Genomic DNA, 22,526 nt, shown 5'->3' with positions numbered 1-22,526 from the left:
ATACGAATTAAAAGCTAACGTCGTTTGGACAGTATTTTTAAAGCGAATTTGACGCGCATTGCAATTCGAATTAGAATTGACGTTAGGACGTAAAACGTTTGGAATGCGAATTAAACTAATTCGAATTAGTTAATGAGAATCGAATTCGAATTACGTATGAACTCAGCATAATACAGGTGAATCAAAATTTAAAGCGCAAATGTCCATAATATTTGAAGTGCAAATGTCGTATCGTTTTACAGGTAAAAAAGCTCAAACGTCCTGTGCCCTTTTTTATTGTGTATCCCTCATTACTGGTAAAAATTTGGGATCATAATTTATATCCAATTGCAATTTTTTTCAATGGAAATCACCGTCAAAATTTTGGATGCATGTTTTTCTTATTATGAACTTAAAACTGTCGTATCTTTTGTTTTTTTTTAAAATAAAACCAGATGCTCCGCAGGCCGCAGCTTTATACGACCACAGAGGTTGAACCCTGAACAGTTGGGGCAAGTATGGACACAACATTCAAGCTGGATTCAGCTCTAAATTGGGATTGTGATTAAATAGTTGACACAGCATAGGTTTCTGACACAGAATGAATGTGGTCTAATGAACTTAAAATATTTTTTTTTGCCTTTGAGCAATTCACTATGCTGTTGAATATTAATCCTCTCAAAAAAATGTTTTAAGAAATTTTCTTTTTTATTTATGAAATCTGAAATGAGAAAAATTTAACCACCCCCCCCCCCCCCCCCTTTTTTTTCACATCCACCTTTTTCTTTTTCAAAAACTGATCTCAATTCAAATTTCTAATGGAGTTTGCAACAATAACTACTCATTTAAATACATCATAAAATATTAAAATGTAAAATAAAGTGCTTGTTATCACTGAATGGTAAAGATTGTTTTAATATATCAGTTGGTAGTAAAAGTGAATATACATTGTATAATGTATAAAACAATGATCTAAGTTAATTCAACTACTATTCTGGACAAAGAAAGATAACTCCAATTGAAAATTTCTTGTTATTGCAAAATATTGTGCAATTAGATATTTCTTGCTATTGCACAATACTGTGCAATTGAAAATATTTGCTATTGCACAATACTGTGCAATTGAAGATTTCTTGCTATTGCGCAATACTGTGCAATTGAAAATTTCTTGCTATTGCACAATACTGTGCAATTGAAGATTTCTTGCTATTGCTGAATAAATACTGTGCAATTGAAAATTCCTTGCTATTGCACAATACTTAATATAATAATTTTGGATCCTGATTTGAACCAACTTGAAAACTGGGCCCATAATAAAAAAAATCTAAGTACATGTTTAGATTCAGCATATCAAAAAAGCCCAAGAATTCAATTTTTGTTAAAATCAAACTTAGTTTAATTTTGGACCCTTTGGACTTTAATGTAGACCAATTTGAAAACGGGACCAAAAATTAAGAATCTACATACACAGTTAGATTTGGCATATCAAAGAACCGCAATTATTCAATTTTTGATGAAATCAAACAAAGTTTAATTTTGGACCCCGATTTGGACCAACTTGAAAACTGGGCCAATAAACAAAAATCTAAGTACATTTTTAGATTCAGCATATCAAAGAACCCCAAGGATTCAATTTTTGTTAAAATCAAACTAAGTTTAATTTTGGACCCTTTGGACCTTTATGTAGACCAGTTCGAAAACAGGACCAAAAATTAAGAATTTACATACACAGTATCTATCGGCATATCAAAGAACCCCAATTATTCAATTTTTGATGAAATCAAACAAAGTTCAATTTTGGACCCCGATTTGGGCCCCTTATTCCTAAACTGTTGGGACCAAAAATCCAATAATCAAACCCAACCTTCCTTTTATGGTCATAAACCTTGTGTTTAAATTTCATAGATTTCTATTTACTTATACTAAAGTTATGGTGCGAAAACCAAGAATAATGCTTATTTGGGCCCCTTTTTGGTCCCTCATTCCTAAACTGTTGGGACCTCAACTCCAAAAATCAATCCCAACCTTCTTTTTTTGTTGATAAACCTTGTGTTTAAATTTCATAGATTTCTATTAACTTATACTAAAGTTATGGTGCGAAAACCAAGAATAATGCTTATTTGGGCCCCTTTTTGGCCCCCAATTCCTAAACTGTTGGGACTTCAACTCCCAAAAATCAATCCCAACCTTCTTTTTTTGTTGATAAACCTTGTGTTTGAATTTCAATGATTTCTATTTACTTACCGGTATACTAAAGTTATTGTGCGAAAACCAAGAATTATGCTTATTTGGGCCCTTTTTTGGCCCCTTATTCCTAAACTGTTGGAACCAAAACTCCCAAAATCTATCCCAACCTTCCTTTTGGAGTCATACACCTTGTGTCAAAATTTCATAGATTTCTATTTACTTAAACTAAAGTTATAGTGTGAAAACCAAGAAAATGCTTATTTGGGCCCTTTTTGGCCCCTAATTCCTAAAATGTTGGGACCAAAACTCCCAAAATCAATCCCAACCTTCCTGTTGTGGTCATACACCTTGTGTTAAAATTTCATAGATTTCTATTCACTTTTACTAAAGTTAGAGTGCGAAAACTAAAAGTATTCGGACGACGACGACGATGAAGACGACCACGCCAACGTGATACCAATATACGACCAAAAAATTTTCAATTTTTTGCGGTCGTATAAAAATGGCAATAATTTTGAACGGTCGTATAAAAATGGCAATAATTTTGAATGTATAGTATTTTATTTTTTTTGTAAATATTGTTGTTTTTTATATTAAAGTAGTTCCTATCAATACAACTTGAGTTGACAAATTTGAAATTGAAAATGGCTAATTAATTCAAAATCACTGGACCATGTCCCAGGGGCAGGGCCTCAAAATAGTCATCAAAGTGATATGTACTGATAGTAATGCAACTTCATAGTACATTTCAATGAGCCATCACAAGTATTTTCCTAACTAACTTAAACAGAAATCTTTTCAATTGTTGATGCCACAGCTTGAGTCATTTCCGGAAAACCAATCACTATGTCTCTCTTTCCGCAACTGATGTTGCAGGCGAAACAAAAAACTGATAAAATGAGGATGTATCAGCACATCTGGTATTTTATGCAGATGTAAAATCTCGCATTTTTGCAAATTCTTAAGGAAGTTATTATAGATTTTTGATAGTGCAAAATTAATATTATCCCTTTTCAGTAACAACTACCTTACCCAAACCAGGAACATCATTCTTATACAAATCAATAATTATCTTTTTCACTCCTTGTAAATGCTGCTTTATAACAGGGACGAACCAAATACCAATATTAAAGTCATTGAGTTGACCCTACCAGAAATCCAAACACAATCCCTTAAACAATCAAGGAAAGATATGTTTTGAGGGTCAAACACTAACATTTCTTCTTAAGTGCCAGTCTTTGTAAGAATCAGGCAAAATATTAAAATTTCAAAACATGGCCGAAAAAACCCACTGACCTAACCATCCTATTTTGAAGTTACCCTTATTCTGAGTTAGAAATGGTCTTTTGTTTCTGCGTGTCTGGTAATTTGAGAAATCTCCAGATAACTTTTGGTTAGAATGATAGCAAATAATGGAGTTAGCTCCACTTAATTTTTATTTTCTAGTGCATTTCAACCAAATTATATCTTGAATTACCAGAACAAGAAAAGGAAACAAATGTTATATTCGTGCACCATTATACAATTTGAACATAAATTAATGTCAACTTGAGTGGGTTTTTGTTTGTCATGTTTTCACCACTGCCTGATTCTTAGGCAGATTGGCACTTAAAGTAATACCAATTGTTAAAACAAGAGTGCACATGTTGAAAGAGGGGGGACAATAGGGGGTCCGTATAACATGTAAACAACGCCTCGATTTTGGCAAAAACAGTTACTGTGGATTCATTTATTTTCATGGATGATGGAAAACTGCATAATCCTGGACATTTAATTTTGTGGTTCTGCCAAATTCTTTATACAAGCCTTTAGAAAATTTGTCATTCATTGAACATTTAATTTCGTGGTTCAACTATATCAACGAAAATTGGTATCCAACAAGTAATAATGAATCCACAGTAACAACAAATGCAAAAATGCTCATAGCAGTTAACAACACCTTTAAAAAAGACAAAAGAGGTTAACATAAAAAAGTATTGCCCCCCCCCCTCTTGAAATGTGTCACCTTCTTTAACATTACTAGCTATTGATACCATGTTAAAATCCTATAAAAAAAGCTTACTACAACTATTAAATAAACTTATCATGATCCGAGAAAATGATGTCAATGTCATACAAACCAATCATTAACTAAATATAGTTGACTTATTGCTTATAGTTTCAAAGAAATTGACTTAACCAAGAAAACTTAACATTGACCAATGAACCATGCCAGACAGACATTTACAACTTTCAATCCTTTCATACCACAACATATTGTTCACCTGTTGCTTATAGTTTAAAAATAATAGGCAGAAACACCAAAACTCATCACTGAGCAATAAACTGTGAAAAAGAAGTCAAGGTCAAATAAAACCTGCGAGACTGACATATACATCATAAAATATTTCCATATTCCAAATATGGCCAATTGACCTATTGCATACAGTTTCAGAAAAACAGAAAAAAAAGGCCAAAACTGAAAATCTTATATTTGAACACTGAACCATGGAAATGAGGTCAAGGTCATATGACACCTGCCAGTTGGACATGTACACCTTATAATCATTCTATACACCAAATATAGTAGACCTATTGTATACAGTATAAGAAAAACAGACCAAAACAGAAAAACTTAACTATAACTATAATTAGGTCAGATGAGATATGGACTTGACCACCAAAACTTAACCTTGTTCACTGATCCATGAAATGAGGTCGAGGTCAAGTGAAAACTGCATGAGGACCTTGCAAGGTAAGCACATACCAAATATAGTTATCCTATTACTTATAATAAGAGAGAATTCAACATTACAAAAATTCTGAACTTTTTTTTCAAGAAATCACTGAACCATGAAAATGAGGTCAAGGACATTGGACATGTGACTGACGGAAACTTCATAACATGAGGCATCTATTTACAAAGTATGAAGCATCCAGGTCTTTCACCTTCTAAAATATAAACCTTTTAAGAAGTTAGCTAACACCGCCGCCGGGTCACTATCCCTATGTCGAGCTTTCTGCAACAAAAGTTGCAGCTCGACAATAAAAATCTTTTAATGAGTTAGCAAACCCCGCCGCTGTAACCGCCAGATCACTATCCCTACAAATGTATGTCGAGCTTTCTGTGACAAAAGTCACAGGCTTGACAAAAAACGAATTCTGCCACAGAAATATCAATTAATTTGCCTTTTTCACAGCCACTCTATAGAAAGTGTTTCTTCCCAGTAAGACATCTTTTGTTTAACAAAGTAAAGAAACTCTTGAAGAAAGTGAAGTTTAAATCAAGTTTAATTGCATTACTAATTAAGATAAATCTTAAGTCCAGCACTTTGTTCTTAGCAGCATGAAGCATCAAGGAATCTTAAGAGTATCAGAGATTCATTCCATCAACAACTTTCAACCTAAAATCTGATTTGTTAGCTATCTAGTACACTATCTAACCAATCTTCTAAATCATTTTCTGAAAATAAAGAAAATCAACATGAGTTATCTCCCTTCTTGCTAGTGAATAAATTACCTATAGTTTAGTTGCAATGTTTTATTCTATTGTACATGTACTTTTAAACTTCCGCTCTTCATACAAAATGTACTTCGGTCAACGCTTTTACACCCCAATAAATTTACAAAAAAGAGCATTCAATTCTTAATTAAAATAGCTTTTTAACTGACATATTATTGTCTGAACATGTTTTTTCCTTGCATAGTCAATTTTAAATGTTCATATAATGAAGATACACGAACATCTAAATTTCAATTTTAGAGGTAATCTTTTAAAAATGTTATTATTTCTGTAACATAAGAGGAAGTACAAAAACTGATTTAAGGATGGATCAGCACATCTGCTATTTGATGCAGACGACTAAACCTCACATTTTTCATGTTTAGGACATTATTAAAGATTTTTTAATTAATAGTCAGACTGCATAGACCTTAGGTACTTTATCTTTTTTTTACTGTTTTTCATTCATAGTTTGCATGTATTGTAGTTTGACTATTTTAGGTTATTCCTCATAGGCAGATCCAGGGGGGGGGGGGGGGGGGCCTGGGGGGCCCAGGCCCCCCCCTTTCGTGGGAAAATTTTGGTTGATTATATAGGGAATCATTGAAGCATGACTGGAGCGGGCCCCCCCTTAGGTCAGTCAGTGGGCCCCCCCTTAGGAAAAGTTCTGGATCCGCCACTGTTCCTTCTTATTTGATTCTAATAATGATTGTTGGTTGCTTAATGTCTACCGGTAGTGGCAAATAATTCATGCATATTTAGAAAGATTTTATTTTAATTAAGTTTTTCTATGAAAATCAGAAATTACTACATGGTTGTCATTTTATATAAAATGCTTTTTTAAATTTTATTGTTATCTCAACTTTGCTATGGTAGAGCACGTTTGTCATTTGACTAGCCTTGAGGCTCCCACAGAGTACCCCCATCGATCGCAAGGTCATTTTTAAATTCGTCAAGAGGTCGTTTTTAAGGGAAATGTACAAGTCGCAGGTCATTTTTCCCAACACAGAGGACGGAAGTCGGTCGGAGGTCGTTTTTTTTTCAAATTTCACAGGTCGTTTTTAGAAGGCCCAGAGATCGCAGGTTGTTTCTGACGCTGCAGGAGCCTCAGCCTTACTTCCTAGCCAAACCTCCTCATCGAGTCAGTACAACCAGGTATAATACAATCTACTTGATCACTTTTCAGTCTTAAAATTAGACTGAATAACTGCACACATGCATGTTCTTTAAACAACGAAAAATATTAGATTGTTGATTAACTGGTGATTCCCTTTGGATTTTAACGGCTATAGTTTTATGTAAACTTAAATTTTTGATGAATGTGATTTTTTTTTCAATAAATTTTGTGGCAATATAAATATTTCTCCCCCATTTGTCAAGAAATGATGCTATCCAAAATGCATCATTCTAACATCAAATAAACCAAAACATTGTCCTTGTATTCTGCCTGGTTTTACTGTCGAGCAGTGAGCCAGGATCTCGGGCTATCATTTGTCTATCTATCCAGGAATGGTAATGTTTTCACCTAATGACTAATGTATACCATGTGTAATGGTTCTGTAGCATACCTTGTGTATCAGCAGCGGATTTCTTATTAGACTTTGAAGTGTCTTGTTTAACTATTGGTTTTTGTTTCTCTTGGTTTCCTGTGAAAAAAAACCATATATTTACTTGAAGAAAAATAGAAGGGGGATCATGTGCAAGGGAAATAACCCTACTAGAAATATTGATATTACTATCACATATCAAATTGAATTAATGTGACTTAATAAGGTAACTTACAATTTGGAACTAATTCAAAGAACAAAATGTAATTGTAAAAAACATAGTTCAGTGTACTTTTATTTTCACATATTAATATGGCTGTCAGATATTAATTGCTAAAAATTAATAGCAATTTTTAATAAAAAGATGAGTTTTCAGAGACAAATTCAAATCAATAATTGCTCCACTTCTAGGAAAATCAAATTGAAGCTTTTCAAAATAACCTTATACCACAAATATGTGTATTGGCACAGATTATTTATAACAAAAGCAACTTAAGAAAGTGAATTAATAAATTCTATCAACAGTCATAATAGAAAGCCAAATATAATGTCAGTTCTTCACATAACCGTACAATATATGGCTGACATATACATCTTAAAATATCTGACACAGGAGTTTTCACACAAACTAAAATAGGAATTTTTAGAAGTGGTGGTAAACTTTTTTCTACTCGATTCATTTATATAGAGTTGCAAAGTTCTTTTATATAAATATCAATCAAAATCACAGTTTGAGGAACTTTTTTTACCTGAAGAAAGCAAATCATCTAAATCATTCTCTAGAGAGGAAACAGTTTCACTTTCTGGTTTCTTTGGCACTGATGGTTTGTTTACATCTGATGAGGGGTCTAATACCACCGAATCTAATAATTCATCTAAAGCATTAGATTCTAATGTTAATGAATCATTGGACCTTCTTGCAGTTTTTTTCACAATATTATTTTCAATTGTCTTTTTATCTTCCGAAGATGAAACTAAATTTGAAGATTTATTTCCAAGTTTTTCAGTATATTTTCTCTGGTTTTCTGTTGATTGTCTGTCAAATTCTTCTATCTGTTCAGCCTATTGTAATACAAAATAAATATAAAAGTATATCTTCTTTAAAAACAGGTTTATCCATCTATCACAGAAAAAGTACAGGTACTGTGATCTGCAATAGTTGAAGGATTGACAAAGATATATTAAATTATTTTAATCCATCAAAATGGACAAATTATATATAAAAGACTACCACTGCATTTGTTTGGAACCTGTTGTTCAGTGGTTTTTGTTTATATTTGTTTGTATGAATGGTTTTACACTAGTCATTTTTGGGGTACTTTAGCTCTATTTTGAAGGCCATACTTTGACTTATAATGGTTTACTTTTTACAAATTGTGACTTAGACGGAGAGTTGTCTCATTGGCACTCATACCACAACTCCTTATATCTAACCCAATTAAAGTAATTTATTTCAGGCCAATTACAGATTGAACATCCAGTTTTGTTATAAAAAATCGAAAAAGAAATGGCTGAACAATAAAAAAAAAATGTTATTGTAGTTTCATATATAAAAAATCCAACAAAGCACAAAAAAACCAAACTTGTGTCAACATTTCTGGACAGCATAAATTTAATTCTAAGAGAATCAAAATTTTTACTTACAGTAAATAGATCTTTGTTCAATCTGAGAACTTTGTACAAAGGGACACAACCCAAACTGGATGAGAGATCTTGTAAATCTAATGAAAGAGTATCTGATTGGTTTGACTCAACCCAGTCTTCTTCTTCTTCTTTAAATCTGAACTGTGATGTAGAACTACCTGAAATATAAAGGAAACAAATTCACATGTAAGAAGAAAATTATCTACTTATTTGCACAAAGGTCTTTTTTTCTCAGCATGATCTTGAATTCCATGTTTTCAGAGTCAAATGCATTCTCTGTAATATTTTCAAAAGCATTCACCAAAACTTTGTGATTGGTTTAAAACATTCTTAACATCTGAAATTCAACCAATGGTGTAATATTATTTTCATTTAGGTGTATGAACAATGAGATTACCCACAATCCTTTAGATTCTGAAAAGGCGAATTGACAAGAAGGGAAATTAAATATAACTATTGAACAACCTGTACTCGTATGAATATACATAGGTTTTTAACCTTTTGATGCCACTTTATTTTAATATTTTAAGCCTTGACCAAATTTTTTAGTTATCTCTTTTACAATTTTTGTATTTATCACATTTTGAGTCTGCACCAAGTGATCAGGTTTATAAACCATGTAATGATCATATTTGAATGTATGTCTATTTTTCAGAGGACATGTGTAAGTGGTCTGTTTTATATAATATGCTGCAACTGTACAATATTTTTGGAAGTTTCTGGCCTCTTTTTATGTATATGGCACACATTTTTTTACAATAACCCTAAGCATGACTTTCTGTTTTTGGAACATGTATATAATAATATTGTTGCATTAAATAGATATATACCTCTTGTTTTAAAATTGACAACTTTGGCCTATTTGTTCCTTAATACGGAAATATATGTACATTTTTAGTATGTTTTATATATCAGCAGAAATCAATCATTTTAAATTCCTGCATATTGACGTAATTTACAACTGTGTGTAATGGTTAAATAATTTGACTAATTTTGTCCATTGCATGTCTTGATTGTCAACACAATTTTTTTTAATATATAATGCTTTAGTATATACCAGCAGATTGTAGTAATTTTGAGAAGTTATCCCCCTTTGATAACATTGTAGCTTCTTCATCTGGAGGGAGTTCATATCTATCCCAGTTACTGACTAATTTACGTCTTTGAAAACTAGATTTGGTGGCAGCAAGCCCATCATTTTCATCACTACTCTGTAATTGAAAAATAAATGTATATAGAATTCTAATGCATGTCTTATCTGTAGTTAATTATTGAATAAAAAAATTGAAATATTTATTTACAAGTAACATCAATTAACCTACATTTTGAACTTTCATGTATCATTGTTATTACTTTAAGTTTCTCCTTTGAAATGTTTTACATTTGTCATTTCAGGGCCTTTTATTGCTGACTATGAGTTATACTCAGTGTTCAAGGCTGTACAGGGATTGCTTATAATTTCTGCATTTGGTCAATTGTGGAGAGTACTTGTTGTCTCATTCACAATCATACCACATCTTCATATTTTTATATTATAGCTGAACAGTGGTACATAGATTAAAAGAAAAATGAAAACAAACATAAAACCAATATTTTATTTTCCAACATAAGATCCTTAATTTAAAAAAGGTTATTATCTAATCATAAGTATATACTAGTGTATGAACTGAATTGTCTGAAATTTACTTTATTTGTCAATAATTGTCATCAAATAGCCATAGTTGTCTACCTTGGATAACAATAAATTGCAGTGGCGGATCCAGGGGGGGGGGGGGAAGTTTCGGGGGTTGGAACCCCCTTTTTTTTTACCGATCAATGCATTTGAATGGGGACATATAGTTGGAACCCCCCTTTGTCCTGGGTTGGACCCCCCTTTGTCCTGGGTTGGACCCCCCTTTTTTTGGACCGATCAAATGCATTCGAATGGGGACATATAGTTGGAACCCCCCTTTGTCCTGGGTTGGACCCCCCCATTTTAAATTGGCTGAATCCGCCACTGTATTAACAACAATGTATACAAATGTATATACCTTTGAAGATGTTTTGGTTCTAATTTTACAATGAACAAACAGTGAAATAAGTCTAGAAATTTTATGTGTGTTCTTATGCCTCCACTATCCTCTTTGAACAATCTGAATGTAACATTTCTAAAGGTTAAAGATTTGTGAAGAGAACTTATCATTGCAGTCAAATGGTGTTTTTCTAAAAGCTTGATTGTATATTCAATAAGAACAACCACACTAGGAACTGCTGTGTATTGGAAAACAGGAACAGGTGTCTGGGAGATCTAAAGGCTAGTTCACATTATAGAGGCCCCTCATGGGGGGGTCCTAGTAATCACATAATCACCATTTTTTTTGCCAATATAATCACATAATCATTAAATATTTGCTTATCTTTAGTAATCAAATAATCATAAACTAAAAATACAGTCCTAGGTTATCAAATAATCATGAAATATTTGGCTTAATAATCAAATAATCATTAAAAAAACGGCCAAGTAATCACATAATCAAAAACCCCATGAGGGCCCTCATTATAATGTTGAGATGTTGGATTTCCAAATCCCCAAACGTTTGAGCTATGACCTTACCTCACTACTATCAGATAAGTTTCCTCTATTATTAAACTTGTTTGTAGACTTTGTTTGTTCCCCCTTTGAAGCATCAGACCTGTATGGCTGTTTTGAACCTTCAGGTTTCCCATCTTTTTTATCTTTAGCATCTTTATTTTTCTCAGTCATCCCATGTTTCTTTTTATACTGTGTATTCTTTTTCTGTTTGTGTTGGTCAGGTCTCATTTTGGGGATTTACTATGGAATCTAAAATAGTTAATATATATCATATCAAATGTTGAAATGTCTTAAGATGGTTAAACAGTAAAAACAAAACAATGACTCTCCTGTTCAACCTCATACCTGTCAACTGACCCGTATTCTGCGTGTGTGACCCAAGATTTTGAGGGATCACCTGGGACACGCGCCTGGTCATTGAATAACCTGGGAATTCTGAATATGATCCGTTTTCACCTGGATTTCTTAGCCTTCATATTGATTTCACTGTTGTTTTACAAACATTTTTCAACTTGAGTTACTTCCCCTTTTTGTCACCATTCACATTTACTCCTTATATTTATGGTTTTGGGGGTAAAAAAGACTACATTTAAAACAAATGGAATTCAAATACATATTGAAATATAACTTTACCATGTTTACATCATTTTCATACCTTTATACAATTATATAAAAAGTTGAAATTTTTTTTATTTTATTCAAACTTCCTTTAAATGTTTAACTGTATTTTATTATGCTCTCATTTCAAATATTTTTGAAAACATAAAGTGTAAAGGACTCAAATTTTTAACACTTAATCTATTCTAATATATGAGCTTGAAATATATCACAAAAATACAAGCAGAGACATAATTATCAATAAGTAAACAACATAAGGTAGTGCTAAACAAATTTATCAAAATCTTTTAAAAGTGCAATGAAATAATAATTAACAAGATTTAAAATAACTTAACCAAATGAACATGTTTTGAAAACTTTGTTAAATTATAAGAAAAATGTCCCCCAAATACTGAAATTCAGCTTGAAAAAGTTTGTAGGCGTTAAGACCTGAGATTTTATTCTTCAATGCAGGTCAAGACCTGCATTTTCATTGTCACAGGTTGACAGGTATGCAACCTGTGTGGTAATTTTTAATACAGTGTTTCAAAATACTGTTTCATAATCAAAGTGCTTGTGAGCATTAAGGTGGTACCTAACACTACAGGGAGATAACTGTAAAATCAGTTTAACGTTTTAATTACATTGTGTTGTTATTAGGGAATATTAAGTCTCTCAATGATCAAAATTAACTTGTTTGTCAAACTGCTATATAACCAGTGTAATTTTTCTGATAAAATTTTATGTTGGAATTTTTTATATTTTTGTCAAAGGGTCAAAGTTAATACTCTGTCAAAATTTTATGAAAATTAAACTGTCAAAGAGTTAAAGTAAATACTTTGTCAAAATTTTATGAAAATTAAAAGAGCCAAATTAATTTTAGTGCAGGTGTTGGGTACCACCTTAAGTCATTTATTATGGACTAAGGAAGATAACTCTAACCATGCACAAAAACGTAGTTTTTTTTTTTATATGTATATACATGTTTCCCACCTACATGTACATGTATCCTGTTTTGGAAGTTTTTGTGCCCCCTATCTTGCTTTTAAGTTTTGTTTTTATCCTTTTTGTGTAAAGATAGAGATGTTGAATCTTCTTTGTACTATTGAACTCTTGCTTTTCCAACAACTTTATTTTTGTTGTTGAATAAATCTGAATCATGTTTTAGTTAGTGAATCATCATTGTTTCAAAAATTAATAAAGTGAGATCAAAGGGCTAAGCTGCTAAAAGCAATTATCATTAATTCTTCAATGTTTTACTCATACATATACCTGGCTGCAGTATTTACTTCAAAGGAAAATAAAACAACAATCATGATTTTTATACACACAACAAAAATACCAAATATATGTGTATAAATACCAATTAACAGTAATAATCTGATGTTCAGTGGTTGTGGACTGTTTATGTGGTTCATAAGTGTTTCTTGTTTTTTATATAGATTAGACAGTTGGTTTCCCCATTTGAATGGTTTGACACCAGAACATATTGGGGCCCTTTATAGATTGCTGTTAGGTATGGGCTTAGGCTCTGTGTTGAAGACAGTTAACTTTTAAAAATTGTGACTTGGATGGAGAGTTCTCTCATTGGCACTCATATATGATACATGTACCACATCTTCGTATATCAAAATAAAATATAATAATTAATCATCAATTAGATAAAAATAAACAACATTTCATGTGTTAACTCCCCAAATTTATTCTGGAAAATATATCTACATTTTAGGGTTTATACATGTAAAACCTCAGGTGCTCCGCAGGGTGCAGCTTTATATGACTGCAGAGGTCGAACCCTGAACAATTGGGGTAAGTATGGACACAACTTTCAAGCTTGATACAGCACTGAATTTAGATTGTGATCAAATGTTTGATATAATATGAGTTTCTGACACTAAACAAATGTCAAGATCTTACAAATCTATAGTGCAATATTGTGCAATTAAAGATTTCTTCTTTCAACTTTTCAAAAATTTGGAATTTGAGAAATTTGAAGAAAAGAAAATTGAAAACAACTACCACCTCCCTTTTTTTGAAAATAGTCCAACACCTGACATTTCTTCATACATACATTGTAATATACAAGTAGTGTAAGGGAGGCAAATCTGAACATACCTAACATTGTATGTTAAATGTTTTAGAATTACCTCCCTTACACTGCTTTAAAATTGTCTTAATTGTCCATTGACCAGAAATGCCTAGTTTCCCCCCTTTTTTGCCCCTAATTCAGAAACATTTTGAGCCATAGCCCCCAAAGTCAATACTTACCATCCCTTCATGATATGAAAACTACAAAAATGATTATTTTTGACCCCCTTTTTGGCCTCCAATTCCTAAACTATTGGGGCCATGATAACCCCCAAAATCAATCCCAACCTTCATTGACATTCCTTTAGCATGTTTAGTGGTATTGAACCTTCATGTAAAAATTTATAGAGATTCATACACTTAAACACAAGTTATTGTCGTACACTAGAAAAATGCTTCTTTTTGGACATTTTTTGGCCCCTCATTCCTAAATATTCGGTGAAATTAACCCCAAACTGTATTCAAGCCTTCCCTGTGTTATATGGAAAATTGTGGTACAATGTCAGAGAGATCCATACAGTTACACTCACAAGTTATTGTCTTGAAACTAGAAAAATGCTTGTTTTTGGCCCCTTTTTGGCTCTCATTCCTAGACTGTTTGCCAAAGAACCCCTTAAAATAAAATTAAAATCACAACCTTCTACTTATGGTATAAAACAATTGAAATACTAATACACAACTTTTTGTCCTGAAACTAGATAAATGCTTTTTTCGCCCCTCCTGGCCCCTAATTCCTTAACCTTTGGAACCATAACATTAAAATCAGAGACATATAGATTGGCAACTCTAGTAGAGTCTATATAACGGCCAATGAAATCACTTGGCTACTGGAAGTGCTTGGGATGATGATGTGACCTGGTACGAAGATGAGCAAATTCCGCCATTGTTGTAAAGCGAGACAATACGCTTAAAGATTTTTTTTATCGTTTATGTCCATTGTTTTCACAGCTAAAGTATGTAAGTATATTTAAAAGATACAGTTTACTAATTCTACCAATTTGTTTATACTGTAATGTGCTGAGATGATGATAATAATCAAATGCAGACTAATTTAAAGTCGATCCATTCAGCTTCCCCTCTTTATTGCTGTAGAACCAGTCTGGTCCACCATTTTTTTTCCCGTAAAACGTAGAAATTTAAAAATGTATATACATTTTTGTAGTGATTTTCTACTCTCGATTGTTATCCCGTTAAAATGAGACTATTTTCGTATAGTTTGGTCAAATAGTGTTTTCATAAAATACCATCAAAGGGGATTTTTTTTTCGCATTGATACACAAATCCAGCTATGAACTACCAATTTTTTTTTTCATAAAACTTAGAAATTAACGAATAAATATGCAATTTAATAATCTTATATTACTTATGTTATCTTGTTAAAAGAAGACTAGTTTCGTAAAGATCGATCCTATAGTGGTTTCTAAAAATTTCAGCAAAGGTGACTAATATTTTCATATTGATACCAAAAAACCTAGTCCAAATAAAATTATCAAAAACATATCAAAGATGATCAAATAATTGTTAAAAAATACAAAATGTCAAACTGGTTTGGCACTTAAATGGCTTCATGGTGCCAAGAAATCTTTCTTTTGCATGATTAAAATTAAATAAATCTTCATTTTTCAAATATAATGACACATTTCTTAAACTTTAATATGAATATATGTATTAATAAATTACAACCAGGTGCTCCGTAGGGCGCAGCTTTATACGACCGCAGAGGTCGAAACCCTGAACAGTTGGGGCAAGTATGGACAAAACATTCAAGCGTGATACAGCTCTGAATTTGGATTGTGATCAAATTTTTGACATTATATGTTTTTTTTTTACACAAAACAAATATCAAGATTTTACAAATCAATTAAAGATTTCTTCAAACTTTTTAAATCTAAAATTAAATAGTTGACACAGCATAGGTTTCTGACACAGAATGAATGTGGTCTGATGAACTAAAGTTTTTTTTTTGCCTTTGAGCAATTCACTATGCTGTTGAATATTAATCCTCTCAAAAAAATGTTTGAAGAAATTTTCTTTTTATTTATGAAATCTGAAATGAGAAAAATTTAAACCCCCCCCCCCTTTTTCTTCACATCCCCGTTTCCCTTTTTCCAAAACTGATATAAATTCAAATTTCTAATGGAGTTTGCAACAATAACTACTCTTTTAAATACATCATAAGATATTAAAATGTAAAATAAAGTGCTTGTTATCACTGAATGGTAAAGATTGGTTGGTAGTAAAAGTGAATATACATTGTTTATTGTATAAAACAATAAAAAAAACTTCATCAGCAACATTTTATATTGGCAAATTTCCAATGAAGTTATTTACATAAAGTTATTGGCAAATAAAAATAGAAAATGACATCATAGTCATGTCTGGCAAATGTCCAACATACATTATCTAAAAACATTTTAGATAAGATAAGGAAAAAAAGCTTCATCAGCAACATTTTATATTGGCAAATTTCCAATGAAGTTATTTACATAAAGTTATTGGCAAATAAAAATAGAAAATGACATCATAGTCATGCCTGGTAAATTTCCAACATATATTATCAACTACTATTCTATACAAAGAAAGATAACTCCAATTGAAAATTAATTGCTATTGCACAATATTGTGCAATTAGATATTTCTTGCTATTGTGCAATACTGTGCAATTGAAAATTTCTTGCTATTGCACAATACTTGATATGGAATCCTGATTTGGACCAACTTGAAAACTGGGCCCATAATCAAAAATCAAAGTACATATTTAGATAAAGCATATCAAATAAGCCCAAGAATTTAATTTTTGTTAAAATCAAACTTAGTTTAATTTTGAACCCTTTGGACGTTAATGTAAACCAATTTGAAAACGGGACCAAAAATTAAGAATCTACATACACAGTTAGATTTGGCATATCAAAGAACCCCAATTATTCAATTTTTGATGAAATCAAACAAAGTTTAATTTTGACCCCGATTTGGACCAACTTGAAAACTGGGCCAATAATAAAAAATCTAAGTACATTTTTAGATTCAGCATATCAAAGAACCCCAAGGATTCAATTTTTGTTAAAATCAAACTAAGTTTAATTTTGGACCCTTTGGACCTTAATGTAGACCAATTTGAAAACGGGACCAAAAATTAAGAATCTACATACACAGTTAGATTCGGCATATCAAAGAACCCCAATTATTCAATTTTTGATAAAATCAAACAAAGTTTAAATCTGGACCCTTTGGGCCCTTTATTCCTAAACTGTTGGGATCAAAACTCCCAAAATCAATACCAACCTTCCTTTTATGGTCATAAACCTTGTGTTTAAATTTCATAGATTTCTATTTACTTATACTAAAGTTATGGTGCGAAAACCAAAAAAAATGCTTATTTGGGTCCCTTTTTGGCCCCTTATTCCTAAACTGTTGGGACCTAAACTCCCAAAATTAATACCAACCTTCCTTTTGTGGTCATAAACATTGTGTTTAAATTTCATTGATTTCTATTTACTTAAACTAAAGTTATTGTGCGAAAACCAAGAATAATGCTTATTTGGGCCCTTTTTTGGCCCCTAATTCCTAAACTGTTGGAACCAAAACTCCCAAAATCAATCCCAACCTTTCTTTTGTGGTCATAAACCTTATGTCAAAATTTCATAGATTTCTATTTACTTAAACTAAAGTTATAGTGTGAAAACCAAGAAAATGCTTATTTGGGCCCTTTTTGGCCCCTAATTCCTAAAATGTTGGGACTAAAACTCCCAAAATCAATCCCAACCTTCCTTTTGTGGTCATAAACCTTGTGTTAAAATTTCATAGATTTCTATTCACTTTTACTAAAGTTAGAGTGCGAAAACTAAAAGTATTCGGACGACGACGACGACGACGACTCAGACGACGACGCCAACGTGATAGCAATATACGACGAAAAATTTTTCAAATTTTGCGGTCGTATAAAAAAATCTTGCTATTGCACAATATTTTGCAATTAGATATTTCTTGCTTACTATTCTGGACAAAGAAAGATAACTCTAATTAAAAAAAATTTGCTATTTCACAATATTGTGCAATTAGATATTTCTTGCCATTGCGCAATACTGTGCAATTGAAAAGACTTGCTATTGCACAATACTTAATATAATAATTTTAGATCCTGATTTGGACCAACTTGAAAACTGGGCCCATAATAAAAAATCTAAGTACATTTTTGGATTCAGCATATCAAAGAACCCAAAGATTTCAATTTTTGTTAAAATCAGACTAAGTTTAATTTTGGACCCTTCGGACTTTAGTGTAGACCAATTTGAAAACGGGACCAAAAATTAAGAATCTACATACACAGTTAGATTTGGTATACTGTGAAAGTACTTTAATTCGTGGGTATCAATTTTCGTGGTTTGAGCAATATTTACATGTTCGTGGGTTTTTAAATTCGTGGATTTTAGTTTTCTAAAAATTGAAAAATTAAAGCCTTTAGAAACGAAGGTTACAAATAGTCTGGATTGAAGGAAATTGCAAAGTAAACATTGACTCGTGTAAATCGTAGTGATAACACTAATTAACCCATGATAAAGTGATCAACAGATTAAAGACCATCAAAGGTGTTCATTAGGCCATAAACATGTCACCTGAAGAAAACAGTAACATAAACAAATGCTATAAACGGTTCTTGAATTGTCAAATTATTCTAATCAAAATCAAGCCCAGCATGAAATTATTATTTACCATATGTACGAGAACTACATGAACTATGAGGATATAAAATGAACACTTTATCATACTAGCATATCAATACCGGAAATCTGACTTTCATCGATCAAAAATATTTTTTATGAGCATTAAAAGATCAAAGTTGTACAGTTTAGGTTATTAAAGATTAAATGGGTATAATCCTGCATGCGGTTGTAGTTCTGTGACTGCTATTGCCGTTATTCAATATATTTTCTAGATCATATCAGAAGTCAAACCTACCGATGAGGATCCGTCATTTCTTGATTTGGACAATGGTTGTTTTATTTCGTTGGACACTTAAATTCGTGGATAAAGTCATCAACGAAAACCACGAAAATTGGTACCCCACGAATAAAAGTACTTTCACAGTATCAAAGAACCCCATTTATTCAATTTTTGATGAAGTCAAACAAAGTTTAATTTTGGACCCCGATTTGGACCAACTTGAAAACTGGGCCAATAATCAAGAATCTAAGTACATTTTTAGATTCAGCATATCAAAGAACCTAACTGATTCATTTTTTGTCAAAATCAAACTAAGTTTAATTTTGGACCCTTTGGACCTTAATGTAGACCAATTTGAAAACGGGACCAAAAGTTAAGAATCTACATACACAGTCATGACAGTTAGATTCGGCATATCAAAGAACCCCAATTATTCAATTTTGATGAAATCAAACAAAGTTTAATTTTGGACCCTTTGGGCCCCTTATTCTGTTGGGACCAAAACTCCCAAAATCAATACCAACCTTCCTTTTATGGTCATAAACCTTGTGTTTAAATTTCATAGATTTCTATTTACTTATACTAACGTTATGGTGCGAAAACCAAGAAAAATGCTTATTTTGGTCCCTTTTTGGCCCCTAATTCCTAAACTGTTGGGACCTAAACTCCCAAAATCAATACCAACCTTCCTTTTGTAGTCATTAACATTGTGTTTAAATTTCATTGATTTCTATTTACTTAAACTTAAGTTATTGTGCGAAAACCAAGAAAATGCTTATTTGGGCCCTTTTTGGCCCCTAATTCCTAAAATGTTGGGACCAAAACTCCCAAAATCAATACCAACCTTCCTTTTGTGGTCATAAACCTTGTGTTAAAATTTCATAGATTTCCATTCACTTTTACTAAAGTTAGAGTGCGAAAACTAAAAGTATTCGGACGACGACGACGACGCCAACGTGATAGCAATATACGACGAAAATTTTTTCAAATTTTGCGGTCGTATAAAAAGTAAATATTTAAAGATATTTCTCTTGTCATATATATGCTTATACATGTATATACAAACAATTGTTAACAGATTATTTGTGACATTTTGTCCTCCTTGTTTTCAAAATTCCAATAGGGAACATACCTTTTATAATTGTATAAATAAACCAATTGTTCAGATATATGGAGGAGATATATGGTGCCGTTCAATCCACATTTTGTCCTACCAAATTTGTGACTTTGTGTCCTGTGGCTTTCTGTTCGTTTACCTTTTGTAAACACCTTCCCATTGGCAGATCCAGGGGGGGGGGGGGGTGTTCCAGGGGTTGGAACCCCCCTTTTCCTGGAAGACCAATGCATTTGAATGGGTACATGTGGTTGGAACCCCCTTTATCTTGAGTGGGAAACCTCCCTTTTTAAAATGGCTGGATCCGCCCCTGCTTCCAGAGAGAATCCAGACCCTCATTGTAAACCCCTTCAATACCCTCATGAGATCTACAAAATATATAGAAGCAGAGACTAAATAAAGTTTATGTCAGCCACTTACATTGTATGTTCACTGTATGACGTTTAACAATTGATAAACATATCAAATATTTGTACCTAATAGCAAGCTTGAAAGGTCGATATACATACATGACAAAAGAAATTTAATAGATTTAGCATAATAAAAACCTGCAGAATGTTATATGACATACATGTAGGAAGTAACGTTTAAAAGTAAGACAAATAGATGTTCTATAATAGGCTTCAAATTTCTTTTCAACTCTAAAATATTTTTTTTTTTTAATTTAGAATGCCAAAGAGGAAAAGATGTAGTAAGTTAACAAAAGGAGTTAAAAAGAAAAGTAATCCTCGGCCATGGACAGCTGTTGGTACCATTATGGAGGAGATATATGGTGCCGTTCAATCCACACTGAAGATGAAAAGGTTCATCATATGTACGCTTGAATTTGATTGTCATGCTGATTGTTTTCTAGCACCAGTGGGAGGCACAGAGCAACTGATTACACAAAAAATTGAGATATTTGCAGTAAATGAGACACACAATGAACATGAAGAACCTTGCCTTTCTCCCTTTCAGACTTTATGCAATTTATTACAAGTTAGCATCACTGTTACATATATCCTTAGCTGTACAGATACCGAAATTTGCATATTTGAACTGTACCATTTCAGTTGCAAGGAAATAAGCATAAAACTCTCAGTTATCATTGACAGTAACATTATAAATGAATGTTTGATAATAAAAATATTATTTATACCTGGATTGATTTGTGTATATCTTGGTTTAATTATTGAAAAAGGATGGAATCATATGTAGTGATAGTCCAGATATATTGTTCTGATCACCGGTCTGACTGGTCCTTTTCATTTCAGGAATCCGGGTCCGTTTGCCCTCATTCATGTTCGCCCGAGTACCTGTTCGCCCTGATACCTGTTCGCCCGGGGTCCATTCGCCCTCATTTTTATTTTTTTTAGTTGTTGTCTATTCGCATTATTTTAAGTATTTGAACAAAATATGTTAAATTTTGTTGAAAAATTGACAGAATATTTATATTGCCGCAATCAATTTATCATTTTCCCTTTGATTTGCAAAGTAAAATACTGGAATACAATGTATTTATCTTCATTGATATTTGTTAACAAAATAATGTATTCAGGCAATCACGAATGTAAGCAGTATGACTAGTCTTAGAGTATAAATAAATGAATTTGTAAATCTGTTTCATAATTTACAGTTCGTACATCATTGTTTTTATTAATTTCAAGCTGAATATTTTATCAAAACAAAACTTTTGTTTTTATTATTAGTCCATCAAAAGATCCGAATTAATTGTCATTGAATAATGAATGATCCTAAACAAGCCATAAACTTTTAAATATTTCAATGTTTCCATAAATTTCAAGAATATACATGATATATATACCATAGAAATATCTAAATGAGTTTATTCAACTTCAATGCCTTGAATATTAATATTTTTATAGTAGGACGAATGGACTCTATGGGCGAACGAACTCAGAGCGATAGGGCATAGAGTGAATGGACCTAGGGCGAACATGTTATTAGGGCGAACGGTCCTGATACCTCATTTCAGAATACTGGGATGTATGTAGTGGTTTTTTTTTACAGATGTTATTTGGTTGATTGGGAAAAAACATAAATAAAAAACCCAAAATAGGAACAAAAAATTGTACGGCTTGTGAAATCTATTATCATGTCTTTATTATGTTTGTGCCTTTCCAAAGTAAAGAGCCTGTAATTCACTTGTTATTGAAAAATATGTACCCCCCATTAAATGCGATAGTTATTTCATTGAGGCGTTGTTCCCAACCTGAAATGACACTTCACATCAGTGTTATCCCAATCTGATGTACTGTGCTAACTGTTCATGTAACAATGTATAATTACAAGTAGAATTTTCAACTTACTTTTTTTATTTTTTTAGTGGTAAGGGCACCTGTAAGGTAAATATAATTATAGGAATGAAAAGAACTA

At 32.1% G+C, this 22,526-nt stretch overlaps 1 protein-coding gene across 2 annotated transcripts; it reads right to left on the bottom strand.

The window, feature by feature from the left end:
- Positions 1-5,418: 5,418 nt before the first annotated feature.
- Positions 5,419-22,507, bottom strand: LOC139516132 (cell death regulator Aven-like). 2 transcript variants are annotated; one of them, XM_071306010.1, is made up of 7 exons: positions 22,460-22,507; positions 11,432-11,659; positions 9,896-10,049; positions 8,839-8,996; positions 7,944-8,256; positions 7,216-7,293; positions 5,419-5,608 (listed from the first exon to the last, which is right to left on the bottom strand). In XM_071306010.1, exons 2-7 carry the CDS (start codon positions 11,636-11,638, stop codon positions 5,565-5,567), a joined length of 954 nt encoding a protein of 317 aa, XP_071162111.1. In that variant the 5' UTR covers positions 11,639-11,659; positions 22,460-22,507; the 3' UTR covers positions 5,419-5,564. The 2 variants fall into 2 exon arrangements, with proteins under 2 accessions (XP_071162111.1, XP_071162110.1); XM_071306009.1 differs by having other exon boundaries at positions 22,363-22,479.
- Positions 22,508-22,526: the final 19 nt, after the last annotated feature.

The sequence above is a fragment of the Mytilus edulis genome, chromosome 3, assembly GCF_963676685.1.
Source record: "Mytilus edulis chromosome 3, xbMytEdul2.2, whole genome shotgun sequence".
Lineage (NCBI taxonomy): Eukaryota > Metazoa > Mollusca > Bivalvia > Mytilida > Mytilidae > Mytilus > Mytilus edulis.
This window is presented reverse-complemented; position numbering and strand designations above follow the sequence as displayed.